The sequence below is a fragment of the Cetorhinus maximus genome, chromosome 7 (assembly GCF_964194155.1).
Source record: "Cetorhinus maximus chromosome 7, sCetMax3.hap1.1, whole genome shotgun sequence".
Classification (NCBI taxonomy): Eukaryota; Metazoa; Chordata; class Chondrichthyes; order Lamniformes; family Cetorhinidae; genus Cetorhinus; species Cetorhinus maximus.
In genome coordinates, this window is record NC_135885.1 from 33,437,797 (window position 1) to 33,465,151 (window position 27,355).

General features: G+C 40.1%; 1 protein-coding gene across 3 annotated transcripts in view; it reads left to right on the forward strand.

Annotated features, from left to right (window-relative positions):
- The window catches only part of dclk1a (doublecortin-like kinase 1a), a 317,723-nt gene that overhangs the window by 261,939 nt on the left and 28,429 nt on the right, over positions 1–27,355 (forward strand). For all 3 annotated transcript variants that reach the window (XM_078545311.1, XM_078545312.1, XM_078545313.1), the window contains 3 exons: positions 5,219–5,315; positions 12,491–12,571; positions 18,922–19,035. In XM_078545311.1, the coding sequence (XP_078401437.1) occupies positions 5,219–5,315; positions 12,491–12,571; positions 18,922–19,035 (292 nt within the window). The remainder of the gene's footprint in view (positions 1–5,218; positions 5,316–12,490; positions 12,572–18,921; positions 19,036–27,355) is intronic.

The window sequence follows — 27,355 nt, forward strand, 5'->3', positions numbered from 1 at the left end:
TGTTGGCTTAATCACTGCTTGTGGTTTCCCTATCACCTGACATATGTGACATGTTCTACAGAATTTGACTACATCTGTATGCAATCCAGGCCAATAAAAATTGTTTTGTATTTTCACCTGTGCCTTTCTAATTCCTAAATGTCCCCTGTTAGAATTTCATGAGCTATTCTCGGTATCTCATTTCTATATCCAGATGATATAATAATCTGATACAGTTTCATCCATTTTTCATCTGCTGAAACTTGATACGGTTTCCATTTCCTCATTAACACATTACCCATAAGATAATACCATTCTGGAATACATTTTGTTTCTGAGTAAGCTGTCTGATATAAACATTTTATTTGTGGATCCTTTTGCTGTAGCTTTACCAACTGCCTTGGGCTAAACACTTCAGCTTCATTCTCTTCCATTCTTTCTTCCTGAGCAATCTTATTAAAGGTTGTATCAACTAATTGAACTTCAACACCTTTTCCCTGCCTTTTAACTTCCTCTTCATCCTGTTTCAACCTGCAAGCTTGTGATCCCATTACCACACAATCTGGAAACAATCCAGGACGCTCTTTCTGCAACATTTCTGTTAAAATCCCACTGCTACAGGCTGATCAACTACCATAGGCATCACCCACATCTGTGACCCAGCTATATCATTACCTAAAATCAATTGAACCCCTATAATGGGCAATTTTTCCACTGCTGCAACAATCACCTCACCTGTTTTCCACTCACTATTTAAATTTACCTTCCACAATGGAATAGGCTTAGGCTCTCCATGAACCCCACTTATTATCACATGTTCCTGCAATACTCCCTCTGAAGGATGATGACAGCAGATTTGAAAAGGAGGATAACAGTACCAGCTACCATGGGGACAGGAAGAGAAGTGGGTGGTCAGCAATTTTGTGAGAAGAGAGCAGGAGATGGTCACATAACAAGATGAGCTTGGAGAGACCATGAAGAAAGATAAGAGAAAAGTGCAAGTTCAGGGCTAAGGCTTTAAATTGGGTAGATAAATGTCCATTAAAATAGCAAGCACAGAAATGTCATACGAATATTTTAAGCATTGGTTTATTAATAATCCAACAGTAGTTTCTAGCCTTATATTATTAGCTAATTTTATCTGTGCATGTGCTTATGTATATTAAGTTAATTTAAAATTCTCTCTCAAAAATAATGTACATTGAAATGATTCAAGTTTTCAAATGACCAAGAATATATCAAATTGATAGGCACTTGTGGACATACTATTATTGTCTTATTATCTCAAGTCAAGTATGAATTTATCTCTCTCACTTGGCCTGATTGCTCCCCAAATTCTTTCTGGAACATATATGAATATTCACTTAACGCTGGGTGATTATTCATCATCTTCAAATAATTATTCACAGGTTCAACTAAAGTTCATATGAGTAAAGGTCAATTGGGATTGGCTGATGATGAGATAAAAAGTATTATAATTGATGAGTTGAAAGGGATAATCCATTACCATCAAATATCTGTAACACCTTCTAATGCAGTCATGTGACAATTACAGCCACCTAATCATAAAACTCTGTATTCTAGCAGAGTCTGATACCAAAATCCTTTACCCTGCCTCAGTGAATTAGTTAACTGAATTTGGCAGTGTCTTACATTTTCTAATATAAATAGAATTTAGAAAAAAGTAGACTTTCTGCATGGTTAAGTCTGATGTTTGACTTATACATAATACTTAAGATGCTAGGCTTCATTTACCCTGCAGTGTGTTGAAAAACTTTAGTTCACTAGCGCGTAGCCACCTTGGACTGTTAGCAAGCTACTTGGTTCTTCTGTTTATAAATTTGATGATATACTAGATTTTATTCAAAGATATTCTGTACCTAAGGGCTAATCGAGTAACAGGGTCCTGAGCTCCTGATCTCAGCTGGGTCATTGTAGGTAAGCACAGAACAGAAGCAAAGCAAAAAAATACTGAGCAGCTTCTGTAGAGAAAACAGAAACCAAACAATTCCTTTTAGGAAAGAGTAGAGAGTCACCTGGATGACTACAAAGGTACCTTGCACCGAATGATTTCAAAGTGGCAATGGCAGAGACCTGTGAACAAATCTCCACCTTCTGTGTCAAGCTCAGCTGGTGCTGCACAGTAATGGGCAGAGCATGGCAAAAACAAAATATCAGAGAAAAATCTATGAAAAGGACTTTTACCCTCAAATGTATTGAACATACTTAATAAAAATTTCACTTGTTTTAGTATATCTTCTATATAGTCCTCTAAAGCTAACTACTTTGTCCAGTCTGTGCATTACATCCTGAGCAAATTAAACATTTCAATAGTCACATTCAGTGCCATATTGTATTGAACAATTTTCTGGCCCAGGCATGATGGGCTGAATGGCCTCCTCCTGTGCTGTATTATTCTAATATTCTGTTTTTATTGCTATTTTTTTCAGTTAACACCAGGACCTAAGAGTATAGCCTTAAACACAAATTATTTGTGTACTGTTTTGTTATAATGGTGATATACAGGTTTTGGTGAACATCTTAATTGCCAAACTTTGGTTATATTTTATGTTCAAACACTCTGTGGTTCTAATTACAGTTCCTGGAGGCATATCTTCATTATTAAACATAATCAAAATGATATAGCTGTAACACTCTGTGGTCATTAATAAGTGCGGTTTCAATCTTTTACAGTTTTGGTTAAAGTATTTTTTAAAAAAATCAAACGTATGACATTGATATGGAATGATGAAAAATATGCTATTTCTAATAGAGGTTAGCAACAGTGCTAGCTTTGCCCCATTATGGAACTATGGGCTTAAAGACATTATGCCATGGGGTCAATTCCAACTCCAGGAACACAAGTACAAAATCTAGGCTAATACTCCCATACAGTACTGAGGAAGTCAGAGATGCTGTTTGCAGATGAGATGTTAAACTGAGACTCCAACCTGACCAACATTTATCACTCAATCGATATTAACAGGGACAGCCTGACTGGCCATTTGTCTTACTGCTGTTTGAGAGACCTTGCATTATGGTTACTGTGCTTTCCTGCGTAACAACAACAACTACAAGTGAAAACAATTCTTTGATTGTAAAGCACTCTAGAAATTTATTTTTTTATTTCTAATGCTGGTCGTCATTACACTCCATTGATTCCAGCTTAAACACATCATTTGTGACTGTCAATCAATTATATAGCAGAAACCCAGGCTCAAACTGTTGTCTGGGTGTTTCTTGAACAGTAGCAGCCATTATTTATGTGAACCTAGACAGTGATTGCTTTGAGATTATGTAGTCCTCGCATTTTAACCTCATCAAGCTCTAACCTGACATGCACATTTTTCAGTAAGGGTTACTGGAAATCTCCCTGCATAACTCTTCCTTTTTTAAGCATAGGATCATTGAGTTCAATGGCAGAACCCACTACCAGTCCAGCTGAGATCAGCTAACTCATCACAAATCAGGTATCAAACCTAAGAGTTTTCATGGTTTGTATGACTATTGCATCACCTGCTCTAATGTACCAAGGCAGCAGTGGCATCTAGATCAATCTATTCCTTCTGAATAAAATGGCTTTTGTGTAATTTTGAACCTTATGTTTAAAAATTAAGATTAATCTTACAAATTTTACTTGGCTCTTTTTAGGCATGAGACTGAGAACCAAATAATTATTGAAGGCTCTCTTTTCTCTAGTAGAAACACATTGAAATCCTGTCAGCAAAATATGCTATGAATTAAGGAAGTGATTCAATGAAGAAGAGTGACTGCTTGAATACCTTTGTGTCCTGTTTCATGACTGCACCAAAGAGCCAGAGGCTGTTATGTACAGAGATAAAAGCAGTCATTTTCAAAGCTAAATATTCAAATCCAGATTCGTTCCCTTTATGTTACAATACTTAAGCCCTGAAGTTGCAATTTCTTGGAAGATAACTGACTCAGAATTCATCCAAAATATAATTGGAAATATTTAAATAGATCTCTCCCTATCTCAGTATAACTCATACCTTCAATAGCCTCAAAAAGCATACTTTTCTAATTACTTTACTGAACCATCCCTGCCATGTTTGAAAACTAAAGTAGATTCCAGTTTGAAATGAGTTGCATTGATCTATGTTTCCTTTTATTTATAACAGGCTACTAAAAATAGCACCAATGAAACATTAAAGCCACTACCGTTGCCTTTCCTGCATTGTTGCCAAAATCACGTTGCAGCTCATTTTCTCTAACAGCCTCTTTGAGCTTTATCTATCCCTGTCCTCTGCAAGCTTCAAAGTGCTTTAGCCATGTCCTTACCCACAACATACCTTCTGCTCTCTCACCCCTATATTTCCCAAACTCTAGTAGCTCCTCTTGCACAAACAAATTGATTTCAAGATTTTTGTCTACATCTTCAAGTCTGACCTGGCCTTGACACATTCTATTCAGTTGTCTCCCAGCATATCTCCTTGAACACCCTCAGCTCGCAGATGCCCATTTGCCATTCACTCTACTATCAGTAGACACCATTATAACCACCTGCTCCTATCCTTTGGAAAGCCCTTCCTACATACATGCCCTAGCACCTCTCCTCCTCCTCTCAAAAGCCTCTGGAAAAACTTTTCTTTCCCCAACTGTGTTTTTAGCTACCTACCTCTTCATCCCTTCTGAGTTTTTCTCCCTTTCACATGAGGTCTATTTTCCTTTGCCCTTAAAATGCTTTAAGTCTTTCTATACTTGAGGACCATTATAATGTTGTAGCTTATCCTAGTCGTAATTCAGAAATGTTACCTTTACCATGGCAACAACAACGCTTGTAACAATATTTAGATGAATAATATTAAACACTTTACTTTGAAAATGCCATCATTCTGATTTCAGTATCTTGGATACAGTAGCTTGCCTTGTGCTGTGCTATCTTAACATGTAGAAACATTTCAGTTTATGTGAGGACGAGAAAAAAAACAGAAAATAGGTTCATTCAATAGCTGAGGATTGGATTGCTCCTAATAGGGACAATGATGCAGTGTGTGCAAAGTATAGGTGTATTTTTAGTAGAACCAACAAAAAAAGCGTCACTGAGGAGATTACCCATCAATTCTTTGAATTGCTAATTTGGAAGTTTAATTTTGACACAAGTGAGCATTCCATTTGTGGTTACAAATGTACTTTTATCTATTTTATTAAATAAATTGTTAAAATATTTCACAGATTATGAAAAAGTGTCAGTAATTACAATGAGAGATGATATTTACAGGCACAGCAATGACCAGGATGTCCTGTTTGACCAGATACTGATGGGGCATCAGGAATTTCCATCACCATATTGGGACAATATTTCTGACTCTGCAAAAGTGAGTATCTGCTAATATTAGCAAGAAAACCAGTTGAGGTTAAGGACTTGCATGCAACCCCAATGTTTTTTGGTGCATAATTGGGATTGGTAGAGCCTGTTGTTTGTTGTTGTGTGAAGCACTCATACAATGAAAGTCATGCTGCCACATGAAATGTGATAAAGCAGACCACTGGTGTGCTGCAGCAATGCTTCTGCAGGCTGTATTGCCCTGGAGGAGCCCAAGAATATTTGGCAGAGCATGTGGAAATAGCCCTTGCCACCAGGTATACGGCAAGCAACTGAGGCATAGGACTGTGAAGAGGAAGAGAGGAAGCAACCTGGACAACCCATTTCTGGCTGGGCTGTTCATGAGGAACTCATCCAAGTGCATTATCCCAATTGCTCATTCACCAACAGTCCCACATCTTGCCTTCCCTCTGGGCTGAATTTTGCCATCAGCGAGCAGGGGGTGGGGCCCGGTCACCGACGCGCAAAATGACGCGGGATGATGTTGGGGGGAGCCCCTGATGTCATCCCGCCCCATTTAAATTTTCAGGAAGGCGGGGGCACAGCAAAATCAGCTGCAGGCCCGCCAACCTGTCAATGGCCAATTGAGGCCATTGACAGGATCATTAAAACAATTAAAGGACCTGCCCATCCAACCTTAAGGTTGGTGGGCAGGCCAGGAGCCCTGGCGGGGAATAGAAAAAACATGAAACCTCATCCACCAGCGGGATAAGGTTTCATGTAGGGATTTAAAAAGTTTAATAAAGTTTTAGTGTAGATTATGAACATGTCCCATCTCATGACATTGTCACATGTTAAGGATTTTTTTTTTTCTATTTTTAATGTTTTTAGAACTGCCAGCGATCTTCCTGAGGCAGCACTTAGCCTCAGGGAGATGGGCGCTCTTTTGTGCGCATGCGTGAAAGAGCACACTCTCGCTTTTGGGGAATCCCCCCCGCCCGCACAGGGAGCGCATAGCGCTTCCCGCCGGACGTCACGCTGGGCGGGCTAATGTAAAATGGCGGTGGGGCCCGCTTCTCCGGCGGGGATCAGCTCCCCGCCTGCCGGAGATTGGGTTGTGCCCATCCGCCCGGAAGGCAGAAAATTCTGCCCTCTGTTACTGACCACAGTATCCGCTTGGCCACATGGCAAAATTAAAACCACCACAAAATAAAGATTACATACCAAATTTATAAATGAAATCCTTCTACATTGTATATAATTGTAATTGCACTGGTGCTTTTCCTTAATGCCAGTCTTCCTTGTGCCTTTGCTTGCCCTCTTGCTCCTACACAGTGCTACTCAAGTGGCTGCAGTATGACTGGTGGAAAGCTGTTGATTTTCAATTCAGGAGGCTGCAGATGACAGCCACAAGCAGCTCAGGGGCTGAAAGACTCAACTTTGAACTGGACCATCTTGGCTTGGGAGGCAGAAGTCTGAGCAAGATGGCTGACAGGCTGCAGCAAGGGCACTGGCGGAGTGGGAGGGATGGGAGGATGAATATTGTTATTCTTAGAAAGGATAGCAGGTTCATGCTCCATGGAATCACTGGCACTACCTAAAATGAGTCTGAAGTAATCCTAGTAATCTGCTGGAGAATAGACTGCTGGACCTACTGTGACGCCCTACAAACCCCTCACTGTAAGCCGCAGCCATGATGGCAGCAAGCTGACCTTGCATGACTTCAGTTTGAGCTTTTACTGTAGTATTCAGACTTCTGGTGGAAGCTTCTTTGAGCTGCAATTGAAACTGAGACATTGGCCATTACATGCCGCATTATGGTTGGGTACACAAGTGCGTTGATGGAGTTGGACACCACTTCCATGCTGGAAAGAATGGGCTCCAAACATTGCACAAATCCTTGTGCGAAGTTGGTCTTGGACTCCTCCTGACATTGATTACAGTTTTTCTGGCAGGCTTTCCAAAACATGTTGTGCATATTCATCTGTGTTCTTCTGTAAGTGGCTCCATTGAAGTGCTCAGCTAAATTTTCTGCAGCTGAAGTTGTTTGGGAGCAAACATCTGCGCAATCTTTGCCCTGTCCTCCTGCAGCACACTTGTGCCCAGTGTCTCACCACATGCAGATCCCCCCTCAATGTTGTCCTCTTAATTAAGCACAGTGTCAGTATCTGAGATGGTGACCATGAGTGTAAAATCACATACACCATCTTCACCATCAATCTTTCTTCTTGTTTGCCCACTGTCTGTCCAGGTTGCACTTTTTGGGCATTTAAAGGAAAAAGGCACAAGGGTAAGGCTGTGGTGTGGCAAGAGGACAAAAGTTGGAAATACATGCTTATACCATCTGTAGCTTGTAAAATCAGAAGTATGTGAGGGATGAGGGAGAGGTGAGATGCGAGGAGGTTTAGGTATGAGGACACTGTCATCTTTGATGGTTCAGTCCCTCCCTTAGCCACGGCCTCAGAAACCAGCGTCACAATAATAGTCAACACCATTCTCCACCATGGGGCTTAGGACATGAAGGCACACCTGTTTCTCTCTGGTTAGCCCCTACTGCCCCTTGTTGTATGCTACCTTGTACTATAAGAGAGAGGGAAGTGTGTCAGTAGGTTTCATGCATTCTGTTTGGGTGTGGCTGTCATGGTTGAATAGCTGACACTGAGAGATGTGGGTGTGACGCTTGTAGCAGTGCTAAGTACATGAGAGCATGGTGGAGCATATTAATGTCAGCGTTGCTAAGTATGAAAGAATATGGTGGAGCATATTAATGTCAGGTATGAGTCCTGATTGATGGAGATTGTTGGTAGGTGAGGCGTGGTGCAAGGAGCCTGCTCTCTTCTATATTGTGCCATTACTCAGTGCTTTCTAGATCAGAGATTCTTCCTGCAAAACTACCAGCATCTGCTCCAACCACAATGCACATCCCCTTTAGGAGGTGCAGGCTTTCTTTAATCAGTGTAGGCTAATTTCCACTGGTGCTAGACACTCAGAATATTAGGTCCTGCTTAGGTGTTCAGCAATTCAACAACACAGTTAGTGCTGTCTGCACACTGAAATCATTTAAAATAGCTGCCAGCACAAAGTTTGCGGGCTACCTCCATGGTAGTCAACGAGTGTGGGCTAATTGTGCATCATGATCCCTGTGCCCATTTTTGTGGGCTATCGAATTTAGCCCCCTTAGTCTTTCTTACAATGCAGTTACACTACCACGCTTGCAGTTTGACATGTGTGAATGTGAAGGATACTGTACACGGTGTCAGATCAGAACCTGACTCCCAAGTTTAGTGAAGTTGGAAGGTGCAATGGGATCACCTCTCGTAAGCAGTCTCACAGCACTCAGCTTTTACACCAATTTCATCCAAGTGCAAAGCTATGTTTTAGTTTGACCTGAATGGAGCCTTATCAAATTGACTTTATAAATCATTTTAACATGAGGAGAGAATTAATGTTCCTGCCTTGAAGTTTGTTATTTGACCAGAGCTGAAAGAGTTAAATTATGAGGACATATTGCATAGACAAGACTAGTATTCCCTTGAATATAGAGGATTACGGGGTGGTCTAATTGATGTGTTTTAAGGTGATTAAAGGGCTTGAATTGGTAGATAAGGGGAAATGAACATCTCTGGCGAGACAATCCAGCAAAGGGGGCATTCCTTAAAATTAGAGTTAGGTTGTTCAAGAGTGATGTCAGAAAGCACTTCTTCACACAAAGGGTAGTGGAAATCTGCAATTCCCTCCCCAAAATGTTGTTGAGGCTAAGTCAACTGAATATTTCAAAACGGAGAGGCTAAGGCAGGGTATAAAGAGTTACAGAATCCAAGGCAGGTAAATGGAGTGAAGATGCAGATCATCCATTAACTAATTAAATGGGAGAACAGGCTCAAGGGACTGAGGAGCCTATTTCTGTTCCATTGGCTGGATTTTACCCTCCCCCACCATTGGGTTTGAAGGCAGTGGGGGGTTTGGACGTGGGCTCGTAAAATGTAGCAGGTGGCCTTCTCACCACCTATCCACCCGCTCCTGACCTGTGAAATTTTTCAGGGGCAAGGGAGGCATTGGGCAACCCGCTTGCCTTTGAGCCCATTGAGGCCTCTTCTCATCACAGAATCACAGTGCTGAAGAGGCCCTTCGGCCCATCAAGTCTGCACCGACACGTGAGAAACACCCCCACTGGTATTTTACTCGCAATGGGTGGGGAGACCTACGCCATGCAGGAAGCTTCAGCAGCTTTAGGTGTGTGGATTGGTGTTGGGCAATTGGGGAAACCACCTTTGTGGGTCCCGTCTGCCCATCGGAGGAAATCCCTCCTCACTGTCATACTTCCCACTTTACCCTCCCCTCTGGCCGCTCAAACTACCCCCCGCCTAAACCCTCACCCCTCTCGCCAGGGCTTGCCAGCCTGGCCCTGGCGATACCCCGGACTCACCTCTTGAGTCCAGGCTTCTCTTCATCAGAGTTGCCTAAAGTCTGAGCAGTGGCTATCCCATTGGCTGGCAGCTCTAGGCGGGACTTCCTCCTAAGATAGGAGTGGATGTCTCACCTTAAAGCAATTGATGTTGATCCCAGTGTGAAACTGCTGCGGGGCAGCCATCAGTATGGTGGATGGGCCTTTTAGCTGAGAGGGCCCTGTAAAATCCAGCCCAATATTCCTGTGTTGACCTTTGGAGGCTCAGGTAGAATTGGATTATAATCTTCATAGAGGTTTGGTTATTTACTGCAAGAAAAGATTAATTACTAATGGCATGGTGCATAACCTGGTAAATTGTGTGAAGTTTATGCAAGGAACAAATTTGATCATTTGAAAGGAGTTTTCTTATTCCATATTCTCTTGTATAATACATTCCTTGAAGGCACTGACTTACACAGGCTAATTGCCTTTCTTTCCACTACACTCTGAAACTGGGTGATGAATGAATGCCTCATATTTGGACACCAATGCACAATGCTGCTGAGTGATAAGATATAGAGTAAATCTGCCACTCAGTTGAGTTATATTCTCAACCAATCTGCTGCACCAAGCAGAAGCTAGAATCCTCTGCATGGATGCAGAAGGGAACAATCAGTTGGCAAATCTTTACTGGGCTGTCCTTGTATCACTAGCAATTGTACTCCAGGGAGCAGTGCTCCAGATGAGTATTTGAATATATTTGCACAGAGCACTGATCTTCTCATCTTCACAATGCTGCAAGCTGACAATGTAAATGTGGCTTCCCTTTGCACTGGGCAAACAGAGGTGGTATTGTGGTCTTTGATATATAAAACTGGAATATATGATTTGTTTTGAAAACTGTGAAATGAGACTTTCATACCACAACAACCTACAGTACAAGTATGCTCCCCAACCAATTATTGCATTTGAAAAATACTGTTATTGTAGATGAATATTGCATTGCTTTTTGCACAGTGCTTTACTAAATATACTGCAATCCTTTAATAATGGATGAAAGAACTCAGTGTAAACATCATTGATTTAAGTGAGTGCAAAGAATAAGGAGAGTATGTGGATAATATGGCTGTTTCCATGCTATCATGGATGATTACTGATCCCAGAGATGACACTGATGGGGTCATAAATCAATAATTAATTTAATTGAGCTCATTTACCTGGGTACAAATTCTAGACTTCCCTTTGGCCCGACTCAATTTAATATTGATGTCTGAAATGTTTATATGTAATGAAGGACAGGATGTAACTGCACTAGGATGGCTGTAGGTATAATTAGTATAATGTATTGATGTTGGTAATTGTATCAAATTTGGCTAGTTGGGATGAGTGCATTTTGAACAATATTTTATTCTTAGCCAACAGAATAAGAGAATTTTTCATTGACTTGGCAAAATATATTGTATCATAATTATAAGTAGTGAAGAGAACCAGATGGACAAACATTTCAATTAGCTTAAAATCACACAGAGTAATAACTTATTGATGTAGGACATTGATTGTTACATCAATTAAAATTAAAATTAAAATTAGAAAAATTAAGTTCTAAGGTATAAATGATATATGTGCTCATGGTGGCATGATTTTTTTACCTGACAGGAAAAAAGCATCTTAAGATGGTGGCATAACCTGGAGGGAAAGCTGGCCTCAGTTGTTTAAGTTCATAGAGCACAATAGTATGTTCCCACCAACTTTGAATCTGATCTCAGATAAATGTGCTTTGCTACTCTGCAGATTGATGATTAGACCTACAAAGTAGAATTACTTTACAAGCCAGGTTATTTACAAAGCTCAATTTTCTATCATAAATTGCTCATTTCTAAAATTCGATACATATGGCAAAAGGAAAAATGACTATTGATTTAATGTTTTTGCACTTTAAAGAACTAAGCATATTCAAGCTAAGCATAAGTTAGCTACAGCATCTTAGCCCTTAAGCTAAACACAGTTCAGTGCAGCACAACCCAGTCACACGCATGCAGAATAGCTTAGATTTTTAGCCATGATCTTTAATCATCTACAGAATGATTGCACTATTCTAGTGAATCTTCCAGAATCACTGGAGAAAATTGGCAACAGTAACAATTCTGCAGGTGCATTCTTAAAATTTCACTGTAATCAAAGACATTAATTGTGGGCATTAGAGACATTAAAATAATCAAAAGATTTAAGTAATCTTAAGTAAAATTTAAGATTGAAGCAAAGATTCAATGCATAAATTCAGTGATAGAAGTCATAGTTGGATTTATATGAGAGAGCTTATAGAATTTCATGCCTTTTTCAATGCAGTTTACATAATAATATTTTTTTAAAGTCTGCCATATGCTGTGCCATTTAAAACCCTAGAGGTTTTTAATCTGAACATGGATGAGAAGGAGACATGTTGAGGACCGTGAGACGTCTTACATGTTAAGTTATATATCTAGTAAAAAGAAGTTTCTTTATATTAGTAAACAGATTATTGAACATGCTTACCTGTGCAACTGAGAAATTAGAAACAGTTGACGATTAGTTCTGGCTATTAACATAGTATGCCCAAAGCAATAGTAAATGGTGTGGTCAGTAGAGCCCAGGTTATGCCATTGGCCTGTCAAATAAAAATAACACTCTTTTTGGAATTTATTATGTCTAATTACAATAATCCAAACCCCACATATTAGTGTTATGCTTGAATAGTAAATAATTGCTTGCTAGATGTCTCCCTTTTAGGTCTAGGTGAATAATTATCCTTCAACTCTACCATTACACTCAAATAGCAATCCTTCTGCCCTTTTATTTTATAGGAGCTTATCACCATGATGCTTCAGGTTGATATAGAGCAGCGATATTCTGCGCAACAGTTGTTGGACCACCCCTGGGTGAATGTAAGTTTTGTTTGATGAGTGTGCTACTACAGACTTCTGGGACACATTACTGAAGGCTTTGGCAGAATGGTTCATTTCAGTGTTAGGCTTTGCACGGGTTTGTACTATTCTTTTATCTCTATAGTTGGTTGAGCACATTTCTTCAGTTCAACTGAGGTGATAAATGTATGGCAAGGCTATTGTGTTAAGCATTGTCCCACAGAAATGCTGCAGATGTGAAGTCAAGAGAAGGTACGTAAACAGTGAAAAAGTTAGGGAAAGCATGCATTTATATTGATTCAAACACTGCTTTACACAATTCTGGCATTACCTTGCTTTTGCTAATCTGAATACACTTTCATTCGCACCGCTGTAAATATGTATGTTAATATTGTGGGTCTTTTATCAAAATAAATTCCAATTAAAACACATTATGGAAAATTGCCTTTCAGGCAAAACATGCAATGGTGGACAGAAATGTGTAATTGCAGTTTGTTTAATGTCCATATTAAAAACAATATCCTGGTAGGATAACGGGTATCCTATTTTGCTTTAAATCAGTTTTACATATGCAGTATTTTAGAGCAATCATATATTTTTAATTGAAAGGATTTTGGCAATAGAGACACATTGAGCCTGATTATTTCAACAGTGCCAAATTTTAAAAAAAAAATCAGTTACATTTTTGTCTAATTGGCTTGCTTGGTTTCTTTTATATTTCCAATTTTTTGAAGAAAAGTTATACTTTAAAATAACACACAAGATTTTAGGAGACTAGCAATTCCATGTAAAACCAGACTGTGCAGACCAGCTGCTTATGAATTGTTAACAACCATTCCCATGCCCCAGGAAACAGAAAACAAACAGCTATGACCGAGCTAAAATCTGTCAACTTGAAGTTAATAGTCTGGCAAGATCATTTTGTAAATATTGTCCCTTTTTATTTATGAAGAACCTTTTAAAAACTTTGCAAATATTCTGATATTACTGAAACCCGAATGTGTTCCGTTTCCCACTGTAGATTATTCACAGAGTATTTAAATTGCATTTTAGTGTGTCAGCTGTAGCTCAGTTGGTAGCACTCTTGCCTTGGAGCCACAAAGTTCCAAGTTCAAATCCCACTCCAGGGCTTGAGCATAAGAATCTTTTCTGACGCTCCAGTGCTTTGGTGAGGGCTGTGCTATTGGAGATGCCATCTTTCAGATGAGGTGCCATCTTTCAGATGAGGCATCATCTGCTGGTTGGGGTGGATTTAAAAGTTCCTATGGCACTATTTCAAAGAAGAGCAGGGGAGATATGAGATATACTTGGTGTCCTGGTCAATATTTATTCCTCAATTAACAGAACACAAAACAGATTATCTAGTCCTTATCACATTCCTGTTTGTGGGAGTTTGCTGCGCACAAATCAGCTGCTACATTTCTTACATTATAACAGTAACTACACTTCAAAAATAATTCATAGGCTGTAAAATACTTAGAGATGTCAGGCGGCCATGAAAGGCACTATATAAATGCACATCTTTACTTTTATTTTTCCTTTTCACAAGTATTATCATAACCTTTATAAATGCAAGTTGTTGCCGATAATTCATTATGTTGATTTTTCTAATTTTATTGTATGTTAATCAATGCTAATGTTTTACATGGCATCTCTTTAATTGGGGTTTTTCATTCATTCCTTCATTCATGGGATGTGACTGTTGCTGGCAAGGTCACCATTTATTTCCCAACCCTAATTGTACTTTGAGTAAGTGGTTGTGAGCCATCTTCTTGAACTTCTGTAGTTCACGTGATGTATTTAGTCTCGCAGTACTGTTAGGTGGAGAGTTTCAGATTTTTGACCCAATGCTGATGAAGGAATGGCAATATAGTTCCGAGTCAGGATGGCTTATGACTTGGTGGGGAACTTACAGGTGGTGGTGTTCCCATGCCCTTGCTGCCCTTGCCTTTCTAGGTGGTAGAGGCCATGGGTTTGGGAGCTGCACTGGAAAGAAACCTTGGTGAGCTACTATAATGCATCTTGTGTATGGTGCACACTGCTGCACTGTTCAATATGTTTAAGATGGTGAATGACTTGCCAAGCAAATGGGCTGCTTTATCCTAGATGGTGTTGAGCTTCTTGAGTGTAGTTAGAGTTGCGCTCATCAAGGCAAGTGGGGGCTATTCCATCACACTCCTGACTTGTGCCTTGTGGATGGTGGACAGGCTTTGGGGAGTCAGGAAGTGAATTACTTGCTACAAAATTCATAGCCTTTGACCTGGTCTTGTAGTCACAGTATTTATGTAGCTGGTGCAGTTAAGTTTCTGGTCAATGATACCCACCACGTGCCAGATATTGATGTTGGGGGATTTGATGATACTAATGCTATTGATGGTCATGGGGAAGTGGTTAAGCTCTCTCTTGTTGAAGATGGTCATTGTGTGATGTGAATGTTACTTATCACTTATCAGCCCAAATGTCAATGTTGTTTAAGTCCTGCTGCATATGGGCATGAACTGCTTAGTATCTGAGGAGTTGTGAATGGTCATGAACATGTCCATACCTGACCTCATGTTGGAAGAAAGGTCATTGATGAAGCTGCTCAAGATGGTTAGGCCGAGGACACTACACTGAAGAAACCCTGCTGCAATGTCCTGGGCCTCTACCAACCACAACCATCTTCCTTTGTGCTAGACATGAGTCCCCAGGCAAAGGAGTGTTTTCCACCTTGCCTCTCGCAAGTATAGAGGAGTACCGATTCATTAGCTGAGGGAAGGTGATAGTGGTAATCAGCAGGAGGTTTCCTTGCCCATGTTTGACCTGATGCCATGAGACTACATGGAGTCTGGAATCAATGTTAAGGACTCCCAGAGCCACTTCTTCCTGACTGTATACCGTGGTCATACCACCTCTGGGTTTGTCCTGCTAGTGAGGCAGGAAATACTCAGTGATGGTGATGGGGCTTGGCTGGAAGGTATGAGTATGACCATGTCAGCTGTTGCTTGACCAGTCTGTGGGACATTGCTCCCAATACTGGCACCAGTTCCCAGATTTTTGCAAGAAGGCTTGATAGGGCTAGTCTGCTTTAAACTCTCGTGGATCCTACAGAATAAGGTCAAGAGTTTCCGCTTTGGGTGCAATAGGCAATTCGGGCACAAATTAAGTTAGTTTTGTGAAGTGAATTTTGTCCAAGTTTTTGTTCAAATTCATTTGCTTGTCACTAAACATAAAATCACCCAAAACATCAGTGCAACTGGACATCATTTTACAATGTAATTTTGTTTTGAAGTTGCACCTAAGAAAAAGGGAGAAAAAAAAAACAGCCTCTTTTAAGGCCCACAATTGGGTACAATTAATGGAAATGTGCCACAGTGATTAATTCAATTTGGGGGCACAGCAGGATAATTATTAGATTAGCACAAAAGATCCCGGAAGTCAATTTGCACTGGATGTAATTTATGTTTGGAATTCCTAAATCATTTGTGCTTGTTTGGCTGATTTTGGAATACCAGCGCGACCTAGTGGAATATCCAGTCCTCAATCCTTGAAAAATAATGGGGAAATATCACCTGAATCCAAGAAAATAACACTATTTTTATTTTTTTTTATTATGAAATTTCATATCAAATCTGGCTCCAAGAAGAAACAATGACTTTTTCCAAGTCAATATCATAATGCTGATGGAAGGCATGAACCCTCCAGCTAGAGAAACCATTATAATTATTGCAGGAAAAACAAATAAGAACATATGTATCATTTAAAAGCAACAAATTAAATAGTTATGCTATGAGCTGGAATCTTAAAAATTATAATCTTTGAGGTAATGGAATGTGTCGAAGTTCTCTTTTACTTCAGGGAGCTGGATGTGAATCCAGTCCAATTGGATGAAACCAAAGGCTAATCTTGTATTTCGAGGGTTAGTATTAATTTGGGCAGTCCTATCTCAACTGAAGTTCTGGTTGGAAAAAAAAGGAAATTTTCCCCCTTCACAAGAAAGAATGCCCCTATTTTAGCAAGGGGAGGCAGTGGGTATAGTGGTAATTGTCACTGGACCGGTAATCCAGAGACCCAGGGGAATGCTCTGGGGATTCAGGCTCGAACCCCACCACGGCAGAAGGCGGAATTTGAATTCAGTAAAAATCTGGAATTAGTTGTCTCACGCTGATGACCATGAAACCATTGTAGATTGTCGTCAAAACCCACCTGGTTCACTAATGTCCTTTAGGGAAATCTGCAGACTGACCTGGTCTGGTCGACATGTGACTCCTAAAAAGTTATCACTAAGCAAGAGCCGCAAGTGCCACGTGGTAGCACTGTTGACGAGCCCTTCCATCACTTCACTGCCACCCAACAAAGTCAAACCCGCAAGGTCCCCCTTACTAACACCTGGGGGCTTGTGCCAAAATTAGGAGAGCTGTCTCACAGACTAATAAGGCTCATAGTCATACTCACCACCGTTATAAAGTGGGGAAGGAGTTGCCCTGGGAGCTCTCAACATTGACTCCAGCCCCCATGAAGTCTCATGGCATCAGGTCAAACATGGGCAAGGAAAGCTCCATGTACTGTGCCCCCACCCCCCGCTGCACTCCCTCAGTAGTTCTCCATGTTGAACACCATTTTGAGGAAGCACTGAGGGTGGCAAAGATGCAGAATGTACTCTGGGACTTCAGTGTCCATTACCAAGAGTGGCTCGGTAGCACCACCACAGTATAGCTACCACACTGGCAATGTGGAAAATTGCCCAGGTATGGCCTGTACACCAAAAGCAGGACAAATCCAAACCGACCAATTAACGCCCCATTAGTCTACTCTTGAACATCAATAAAGTGATAGAAGGGGTCATCAACAGTGCTATCACACAGCACTTGCTTAGCAATAACCTGCTCACTGACACCCTGTTTGGGTTCCGTCAGGATCACTCAGCTTCTCACTACAGCCTTGGTTCAAACATGGTCAGGAGAGCTGAACTCAAGAGGTGAGGTGAGAGTGACTGCCCGTGACAATAAGGCAGAATTTGACTGAGTGTGGCACCAAGGAGCCCTAGCAAAACTGGAGCCAATGGGAATTGGGCAGGGGGAGGGGCAACTCTCTGCTGGTTGGAGTCATACCTAGTACAAAGGAAGATTGTTGTGATTGTTGGAGGTCAATCATCTCAGTTCTAGGACATCTCTGCAGGAATTTGTCAGGATGGTGTCCAAGGCTCAACCATCTTCAGCTGCTTCATCAATGACCTTCCTTCCACCATAAGGTCAGAAGTGGGGATGTTCGCTGATGATTGCACAATGTTCAGCACCATTCGCGGCTCTTCAGACACTGACGAAGTCCATGTCCAAATGCAGTAAGAGCTGGACAATGTCCAGGCTTGGGCTGACAAGTGGCAAGTAACATTTGTACCACACAAGTGCCAGGTGATAACCATCGTTCCTTGACATTCAATAGCATTACCATCGCCAAATCCCCCACTATCAACAACCTAGGGGTTACCGTTGACCAGAAACTGAACTGGACTAGCCACATATGTATTATGGCTATAAGAGCAGGTCAGAGGCTCCGGTGATGAATAACTCACCTCCTGACTCCAGAAAGCCTGTCCACAAGGCACAAGCCAAGATGAGTGCAGCTCCAACAACACTCAAGAAGCTTAACGCCATCCAAGACAAAGCAGCCCACTTGATTGGCACCCCATCCACAAACATTCATTCCTTCAACCACCGACGCACAGTGGCAGCAGTGTGTGCCATCTACAAGATGCACTGCAGCAACTTACCAAGCCTCCTTAGACAGCAGCTTCCAAACCCATGACCGATACCATCTAGAAGGACAAGGGCAGCAGATAAATGGGAACACCACCACCTGGAAATTCCCTCCAAGCCAGTCACCATCCCAAGTTGGAAATATATCACAGTTCCTTCACTGTCGCTGGATCAGAATCCTGGAACTCCCTGCCTAACAGCACTGGGAGTGTACCTACACCACATGAGTTGCAGCAGTTCAAGAAGGCAGCTCATCATTACCTTCTCAAGGGCAATTAGGGATGGGCAATAAATGCTGGCCTAGCCAGTGATGCCCGCATCCTGTAAAGGGTCTTAAATGTTTAGTTTTAGGCATGTTGTTTGGCAGAGTAGTATGGTACTTCACTCCGCAGCTAGCTGTGCTATACTTGGCCTGGGAATGTTTGATGCTGACAATGGATGCCTGAAAGAGGAAAGTATTGAATTCCCCAGATCTACATTCATTGCCTAGGTAACACAAAGAAAAAGTACAAATCCCACTACTCCTATTTTCAGCATGATGCCTGGTTGAAATTTTCAAACTAGTGCAAAGATTATTTATTTTTTAAAATTTCATTTACTGACTCCCCTTGCTTTTACTTTTTTCTCCTCTTGTAGGATGATGGGTTACCAGAGAATGAGTATCAACTATCGGTGGCCGGAAAGTTACAGAAACACTTCAACACAGGCCCCAAACCGAGCAACACCACAGCTGGAGTGTCTGTGATAGCAGTAAGCATCAATAATTATTAATCATTCAAGCTATTTCCAGAAAAAGACAGTATCCATTTTGTAGATGGCATGGTGAAAATTCAAAGAAATATCATTTTTCCTTTCTGCAGTCTCTTCATAAAGTGCCTATTTTTATTCTCATTCCCTATCCCAACCTCTCCCCTCACCCCACCCCCACCCCGCCAGCCACTGCACCCACCCCCACCCCGCCAGCCACTGCACCCACCCCCAACCCACAAAAGACACAAACATTATAATACAGTAGAATCCATGGGAACTGTAAAAACTCAACTGTTTATTTTTTTAAAGACTGAACTTTGTGCAAAGAGATAAATATGGAAAGTAGAGTGATTTCCATAGTTTTATTCAGTTTCTATCAGCAAAGCAAAATGGATACTGCAGATTTGAGAGCTTTGATGGTATTTGTGTATTTAGCCCTTAAATACAAATGCTCAGATTTTTTTCGCAGGTTACTTAATGAATGGAACAAGTAATACATTTGTACTTTCACCACAATCTTCCTTCATGATTAGCCTTGATAAGAATTCCATAGTGGAAGGGAGAAAGATGGTGAGGTGCAGAAGTCTACAAGGAGATGAACGAACCTAAAAAGGACTCAAGATTGTTTTAGTGTAATCTTGATGATAAATGGTTCTGCCATCATATTATATTGCACTCCGCTTATTTAATATCCATTCATACGGATGGACTGAGAGTTGGAATGGTTGCAATCACCAAACTTCTGAAAAAAAAATCTGACAATTCTTTCCATACAAAAGCATTTTTATATTAAAATGAATAACTTTTTGCTGGTCTCATTTTATTTTGAACTATTTGCTGCCCGATGCATTTTAATTCCTTTTCCCACCCTGTCTCAGAAATAGTGGTTAGAGTGATATAACCAGTGAATAACCCTGTCAACCAGCATGCAAGATTCCACCTGTGTATGTAAAAATTACATATACACAGTCACAGGAAGATCTTACACCTGGAACTATTTTTTTTTAAATGTTGGGGTAGTACCTAGCCTGGATTCTTTGAATGATGCATCCTTGTAGCACCACTGTTAATGCTGCCATTCTGGGAGCTGTATGGTGTGATATTCTGCTATCAGTAAAAGCTTCCAGCACAACATGAGCATATAGACACAATGAAGAGGAGCAGAAATAAGACCAGCAAAAAAAGTTAGCAAAGCCAATTTTGTATCTTCCATTCCTCTATAAATCATGACACAGTTTTTAGATTCCCTTAAATAAAAATAATGAAAATAAATGTTAAAGATATAATTCTATGAAACATTGTAAAATATTTATATTTTGGTATGCGTCAGTCATGAACAGATAAGGTAGAAACAAAAAAGACATTTTTGGGTTGACAGGTTGTAACTAGCAGGCTACCACAAGGATTGTACCTGGGTCTCAGCTATTAGATGAGGGGACTGAGTGTAATGTATCCAAGTTTGCTGACAACACAGGTGGGAAAGAGGGCAATGAGGATGATGCAAAGAAGCTGCAGGAGGATATAGACGGGTTGGGTGAGTGGGCAGGAACATAGCAAATAAAATACAATATGGTGAAGTAATCCATTTTGCTACAAAAAATAAAAAAGCAGAATATGTTTTGAATGCTGAGAGACTGAAAAATGTTTGCATTCAAAGAGACCTGGGTGTCCTTGTACATGAATAACAGAAAGTTAACATGCAGGTACAACAGGAAGGCAAATTGTATGGCCCAGATTTTTGCCATGATGGAGAGACTCTCCGTTGTGGCGAAAATCCCGGAAATCGCCTAAGTGTCTGAGCCCTGCCCCCAAACTTGGCGTTTCCCATCTTCATGGGGGGAGGTCTTGAGTTCGGCCAGGGTTTGAGCATGCACAATTCACAAAGGCAACTGGCCACTTAAATCACCAGCTTCTTCCAACGTAGTGGGATTTTGGAAGAACAGGAGTGTGCGGATTAGAACAAGTAAGGAGGGTTTGAACTTGGTGGATGTATTTGGATAGGTGAGGTAAGAGGTAAGGTACCCTTTGGATAGGGTCCCGGGGCACCTTTGGGAGAGGTAAGGCACCCTTTGGAATTGTTGAATGTGAACATGGTTATGCACTTTTTACGCATAAAATCATTAGAACTGTCAAGCTATCAAAGAGCTGTCCAGCTGTCAAGGAACTGTTAAGAAGTTATCCAGCTATCAAACCTGTCAAAGCCAACCAGGAAGTATAAAATAAGAAATAGGAGCAGAGGTAGGCCATTCAGCCCCTCAAAGTGTCAAAGCTATCAAGATACTGTCCAAGGGCACTAGGTGAGTTGGCATGGAGGGGGTCAGGGCAAAGGGTGGTAGATGGGGTGCATGGGTTGGCATGAGTTGACACTAAGTTGGTATGGGGATTATGGTTGGTAGAGGGGCACAAAGTTGGCATAGAGGGTTTTGGTGCCATGAGGGTGGGTGGGGATTTTGGTGTAGGTTGGCCTGGATGGGACATAGGGAATGTGGCAGGGTGGTTGAGGGGAGCTGAGGGGTGAGGGCTGAAGTAATATTTTTTGTTTTATTGTTATTTTTACTTATTTAAACGCAGTGCTGGAGCACAACGGCAGGTCTTGTGCCCAGCCAGCCTCCGCACCTAGTAGTCTGCTCATTCGTTCTGGGGTCACCCGCCCCAGCTCCTGTTTCAGCCTGCTCCCCCCACCGCCGCCCCCCCAATCCCCTGCTCCTGCCACTGCTGACCAAAAATCCAGCCTGCAGGCAGACATTTTTAAAGGCCAGGTTCGACAAGCCAGGAAATCACCTGACTCAACGAACCCGACGCAGGGACAAAACTCTGGGCCTATGTTAGCCTTTGCTATGTAGAAATTAGAGTATAAGAGAAAAAAGTCTTATTGCCATTATACAGGGCAGTGGTGAGACCACACCTGGAGTACCGTGTGTATTTACGGTATCCTTACCTAAGGAAGGACATACTTGCCCTGGAGGGCATGGAACAAAGGTTCGCTAGACTGGTTCCTGAGATGAGGGATTTGTCCTATGAGGAGCGATTGTGAAGACTAGGCTTCTAGAGGCACTGAATCTAGAACAGGGATTCATAGTCTTAGAATAAGGAATCAGCCATTTAGAACTGAGATAAGGGAGAAATTTCTTCACTCAAAGGATTTTCAATCTTTCAAATTCTCTGCCCTAGAGGGCAGTGGATGCTCAGTTGTTGATGATTCAAGACATAAGTTAAAAGATTTTTGGGTACCAAGGGAATTAAGGAATATGGGTATAACATATTAAGGTGGAGTTGAGGTAGAAGATCAGAGGCCAGTGACAGACTCCTGCATCTATTTTTAATGCTTTAAGTTACTATAACTCATTGGAGCTAATCCCTCTGGTACCATAACTCTCCCATTATTGTTTTCAGCTGGACGTCAGCTTTCATAACCTAAATAACAAGAAGCTTTCTAAACAGTGAGAAGTATAACATACAGAATCTCGATACAAAACAGTAATCAAGTATGATAAAACAAAAAAAACAAAATCTTGCTTCACAGTTGGAAGTAATTTCCTGTTGTGCCACACGCAACTTGTACGATTCACCCTTGTGAACAGACAAAATGACTGCCACAATAGGCAAATCCTGTGGCACAAGTAGGTTGTCATCTTTTTACTTCAATATATTAGCAAAACACTGTATGATGCACAAAGTGTGACAAAATGAGAAAAAGTATGGACTCATTTTGTCATTTCTTTGATTGGTGAGATCTACTTATTTTCCATCCCCACATGCCGCGCTTCAGCCCCCCACTGACCCCCCCGCCCCCCCACACACACACACACACACACACACATTGATGTTCTGCTACTGAAGTAAAAACCAAAAATGCTGTAGATACATAGCACCTTAAGAGAAAAGAGTGTGTTAATGCTTTAGATGACGAACTTTTGTCAGGATATTTTAGAATCAGTAGGCCCATGGTGCATTTCCAACATTTTTGGTTTTATTTCAGATTTTCAGCTTTCACACATTTCCTTACTCTGTAAGTACTTAAAAGAAGCAGGCTCATTTCTGCCTGAGCTTTCCCATCCCTCCCTATAAAGAAGTACTAGCCTTTTCTTGCAACCTGCATCTTGCATGAGTAGGATTGGGAGGTTTCTAAGTGGATAATTACAGGTGTAAAGCTGTGCATAGTTTTCCAACACGCAGTATATTGGAGTAGGAAGGCTTAAGGAGCATCAAGTCTCAATACATTGGAGCATCATTGCTGCAGCATATTGAACCATCATGGCCATCAAAACTGCATGGAAGTTTATTTAAGTGATTGTCTGTTATCTAGCTGTTGTTTTGTCTTGTCTATTGTGTGTAAACTGGTGGCTGAACTTGCTAATGTAACGACAGTGTGTCTATACTTCAAAAGTAATCCATTGATTTTGAGCCTCTTTTTGGATGTCTTGAGTACCTGAAGGGTTCTGTATGAATGTAAGTTCTACATGAAAAGGGCATTATAAGAGTACTTTTTAATGTTCTTTTTGATAAGAGACACAAGAACAGCTATTTGACAAACAAATGATCTAATTGTTTATTTAATAGAAAATAAAAATGAAAAATGCTGGAAAAACTCAGCAGATCTGGCAGCAACTGTGAAGAGAAACACAGTTAACATTTCAAATCCAATATGACTCTTCTTTGAACTGGAGAGAGGTGGAAATGTGATGGCTTTTATGCTATTGCAAAAGCAGGGTGGGGCAGGTGAAGCAAAATAGAAGGTCAGGAATAGGGCTGGAGGGTAGGAGAGATTAAATGACAAAGATATCGTGGAACTACCTCTCTCCAGTTCCGAAGATGAGTCATACTGGACTCATTAGCCCTGTTTCTTTCTCCACAGATGCTGCCAGACCTGATGAGTTTTTCCAGCATTTACTGTGTTGATTTCTGATTTCCAGCATCCACAGTAGTGTGCTTTTATTCTAGTCATTTATTCCATTGTTGGTTATGGGAGCTTGCTGTGCACAAATTGGCCATGGCGTTTTCCTAGAACAGTGACTACATTTCAAAAATAATTAATAGGCTGTAAAGTGTTTTGGAATGCCCTGAGGTCATGAAAAGTGATCTATAAATGGAAGGCTTTCTTTTCCTTTGACAGTCTCCTAATTAATTTTGCATGGAGTTTTGTGGTGTTGATTGGAAGGGTTGACCAAAGCCATAAATGTATTTCCATTTTACTTCTAATTAGGTTTTTGAAAGCTACTTATTTCCATTCTTGGTCTTTTTAATTAAATGTTTTTATTTCCATACACAAAACATTGTCAAAAAAATTACTGTTCTGTATAGGAAATTATTACTATTGCCCCTTTCTCCTTGCAGAGACTTTTGCACCGACAAAGAGCGATTTTTGACTAAGGTTATAAAAGAATTGAGGGCAAAGGATTAAATAAACGCACTAGAAACAGCAAGAATTTGATATATTTTCTGGAAGTGTCTTCCATTTGTCATTTCATACATTAAAAGCTTTGCCAAAGACTGTTAATAAAATTTATACTTCATCAAATACTACTTCATCACTAGAAATGGCTTTTTTAACCAGTATTCATAATTATTTTTATATTACTTTGATGTCAAGTCAGGTTTTTGGCTCTTTGATTGCTGATCCCTTTGTTCTGTAGCAATCAGAAGTAAAATAATAATAAAATAATTGTTTTCCTAAATGATTAATAGGGTGTGGCTGTAAGAAATGCTAAAATTGGGCTAATTTAGAAATTCTAATCAGCACTGTGTTGCTACAGTTTGATTATAGGCAAGGTCATTAGTTTGAGATTTCCACGGGAAAATAGCAGAGTATAATTCCCAAAGCATTTGTGAAAATCCTGTAATTCCATACCATAAAAATGGAATTTGAATTATTCAGTCACCACAAATCAGTAGTTTTAATTATTAATAGACTGAATTGTAGAATATGATCCCCCAAACATGGGTAAAGCTCCTAAAACCCCTTGTAATGAAGGATTTTGATTTTTTTTTAAACTAATGTAAACTAATAGCACTGATTATAGTAATGTTATCACTCGAAATTTTGGCTCATTGGCATGATTTTTTAAAATATTATTTTCTTATTATTTGATTATTTGCATATTTTGACATCTGTTTTATCCAATCTCAAAATAAATCCTATCTAAACCTCTTCTCGGCAAAATGTAAATTTATAAGGTATGGCAACACTTCCAATAGATGGAAAAATAATCTTTTGGAATATTGTGCTTATAACATGTTAGCTGATTAATACCTATAAAAACGGGTTGTCACATGATTTGAACAATAACAGAAAATTCTGGAAATACTGAGCAAGTTACGTGCTGAGCATTTCCAGTTTGTTTTTAATTTCAGATTTCTAGCATCTGGTATTTTGCTTTTGTTTACATGATTTGATCATTAATACTTATTTTTTTAAAAATGGATTGTCACATGATTTGAACAACTAGAAATGCTCAGCAAGTCATTTGCTGAGTATTTCCAGATTTTTTTTTTTGTTATGCCCTCTTCCTAGCATCTGCTGTATTTGACTTTTGTTTACATGATTTGACCAGTTGCTCCTCAAGCAATCAGGCAAATAATCTATAATTTCAATTAGTTTATGGTGTTAACTGCTGCATAACATTTAGTACACGGTATGTGTTGCACAATAATTTTCCAACACATTCTAGCAGTGGGATGGCGTGAGCATAAGATTCTTAGCCACAGTGAGGGAAAGAAAATTGCGACTGGCGAAACAACCAGGCCTGGAAGCAGTGCCCAGCTTGCCCACCAATTTAGGCAATGATGTGTGATATGGGGGAGGGAGAACTAAATGGGAAGAGCCAATTAAAAAGAGTAGAACTGATATTTTTATTGCATTTTAATATCACACCAGAATGTATTTTTGCAATATCAAAAATAATTTATTTTAAATATTCCCATAGAAAATTAGTATGATTCCACATTACTAGAATTGTGAAGTCCAAAATATAGGCAGAACTCGCTATTCAAGCTGGGCCTCAATTAACTAAGTTCTACCCCCGATTCAACAATATTACAGGCTTAATAATTTAAATATTGCCAGTATATTCTAATGGCTGAGTAAGTGTCTCCTGTTGTTTGGTCCCAGATTCGCTCCTTAAATTTGTGCTAAATTAGAGAATCTCAGCTAGGATGACAGCAGCGGCCTGTGTCCTTGACCTAGGATGTAGAACAAAATGGCGAGGATTCCTCCTGTAATCCCTGCTGCAAGTGTCTGTGTCAATGTCAAATGAGGACAAAGCTGAGCTTTGCTGTGATGGTCATGTGACAATGCTGTTGAGATGTAAAATGCAGTGAGGAAATAAAATGAATATTTTAAATACTGTACAGGGACTTCTGACAGAAATTGAACAGTTTCCTATTTCACTGGTTCATCAAATTTCTGGTACTTGAGTATGATACCTCTGATGGCAAGCTGGAGGGAGGAAGTTTTAACTTGGTCTGTTCACTATAGATTTGGTTAAAAATTCAAAGCAATTGATTTTATGTCCATTTTACAAATGATTTTCTAATAAGTACTAGCATCTGTACCAGTCAGTTACAAGGTAATGTATGTAAGCTGCCAATGTTAACCCTTTAATGTTCATTTGTGCCCTTACTAGTTATTTTTACAGATGTGTCTTGGAAGCTGTCTTTTAACCTCACAAAGTGCACTTTCCACAATTAAAATGAATGGATGAATATTTATAACAACTGTTAATGCTTTCAATTTCTCATGGCAATGTGTTTTTTTAAAAACTCTTGTGCATCAAATTCACTGCTGAACTGTATAGCTTAAACTGTATCTGTCAGAGGAAACTTCCAGGAAATTGACTTTTTATGGAAATAGGCTATTTCATTTTAGAATTTTGAGCTTAAAGTAATTCACATCTTCCAAAATACATTTCTGCATTAGTTTTGCTTTTGACCCCAGGGTGACCATAGGACTTCAATCAGATATGTCTTCTTTGTTCAACTCTACGACATGTTCTATGAGTGGAGAATAACCTCTAACCTCTAACATATCCTGTGAGGCCAGTCATTTCTTTTGGGGTCAGGCACTCAATGGCTAAGGTTTCTAACAGGATATGCCTGGTCGTGTGGAGCTGTTTTCTCATGTACATGCCTTCTGGATCGTCTAAGCAAATATAATCTCTTATGCCTAAATTATATTTTCTAAATTTTAATTGATTTTATCTAGATCAGCATTTAAATAATTGTTCCATACATTCAACACTGAATATTAAAATATATAGACAAAAATCTGACCACTTGGATACAATAGTTACAGTCATAATATTTTAAAGGACAAACACAGCAA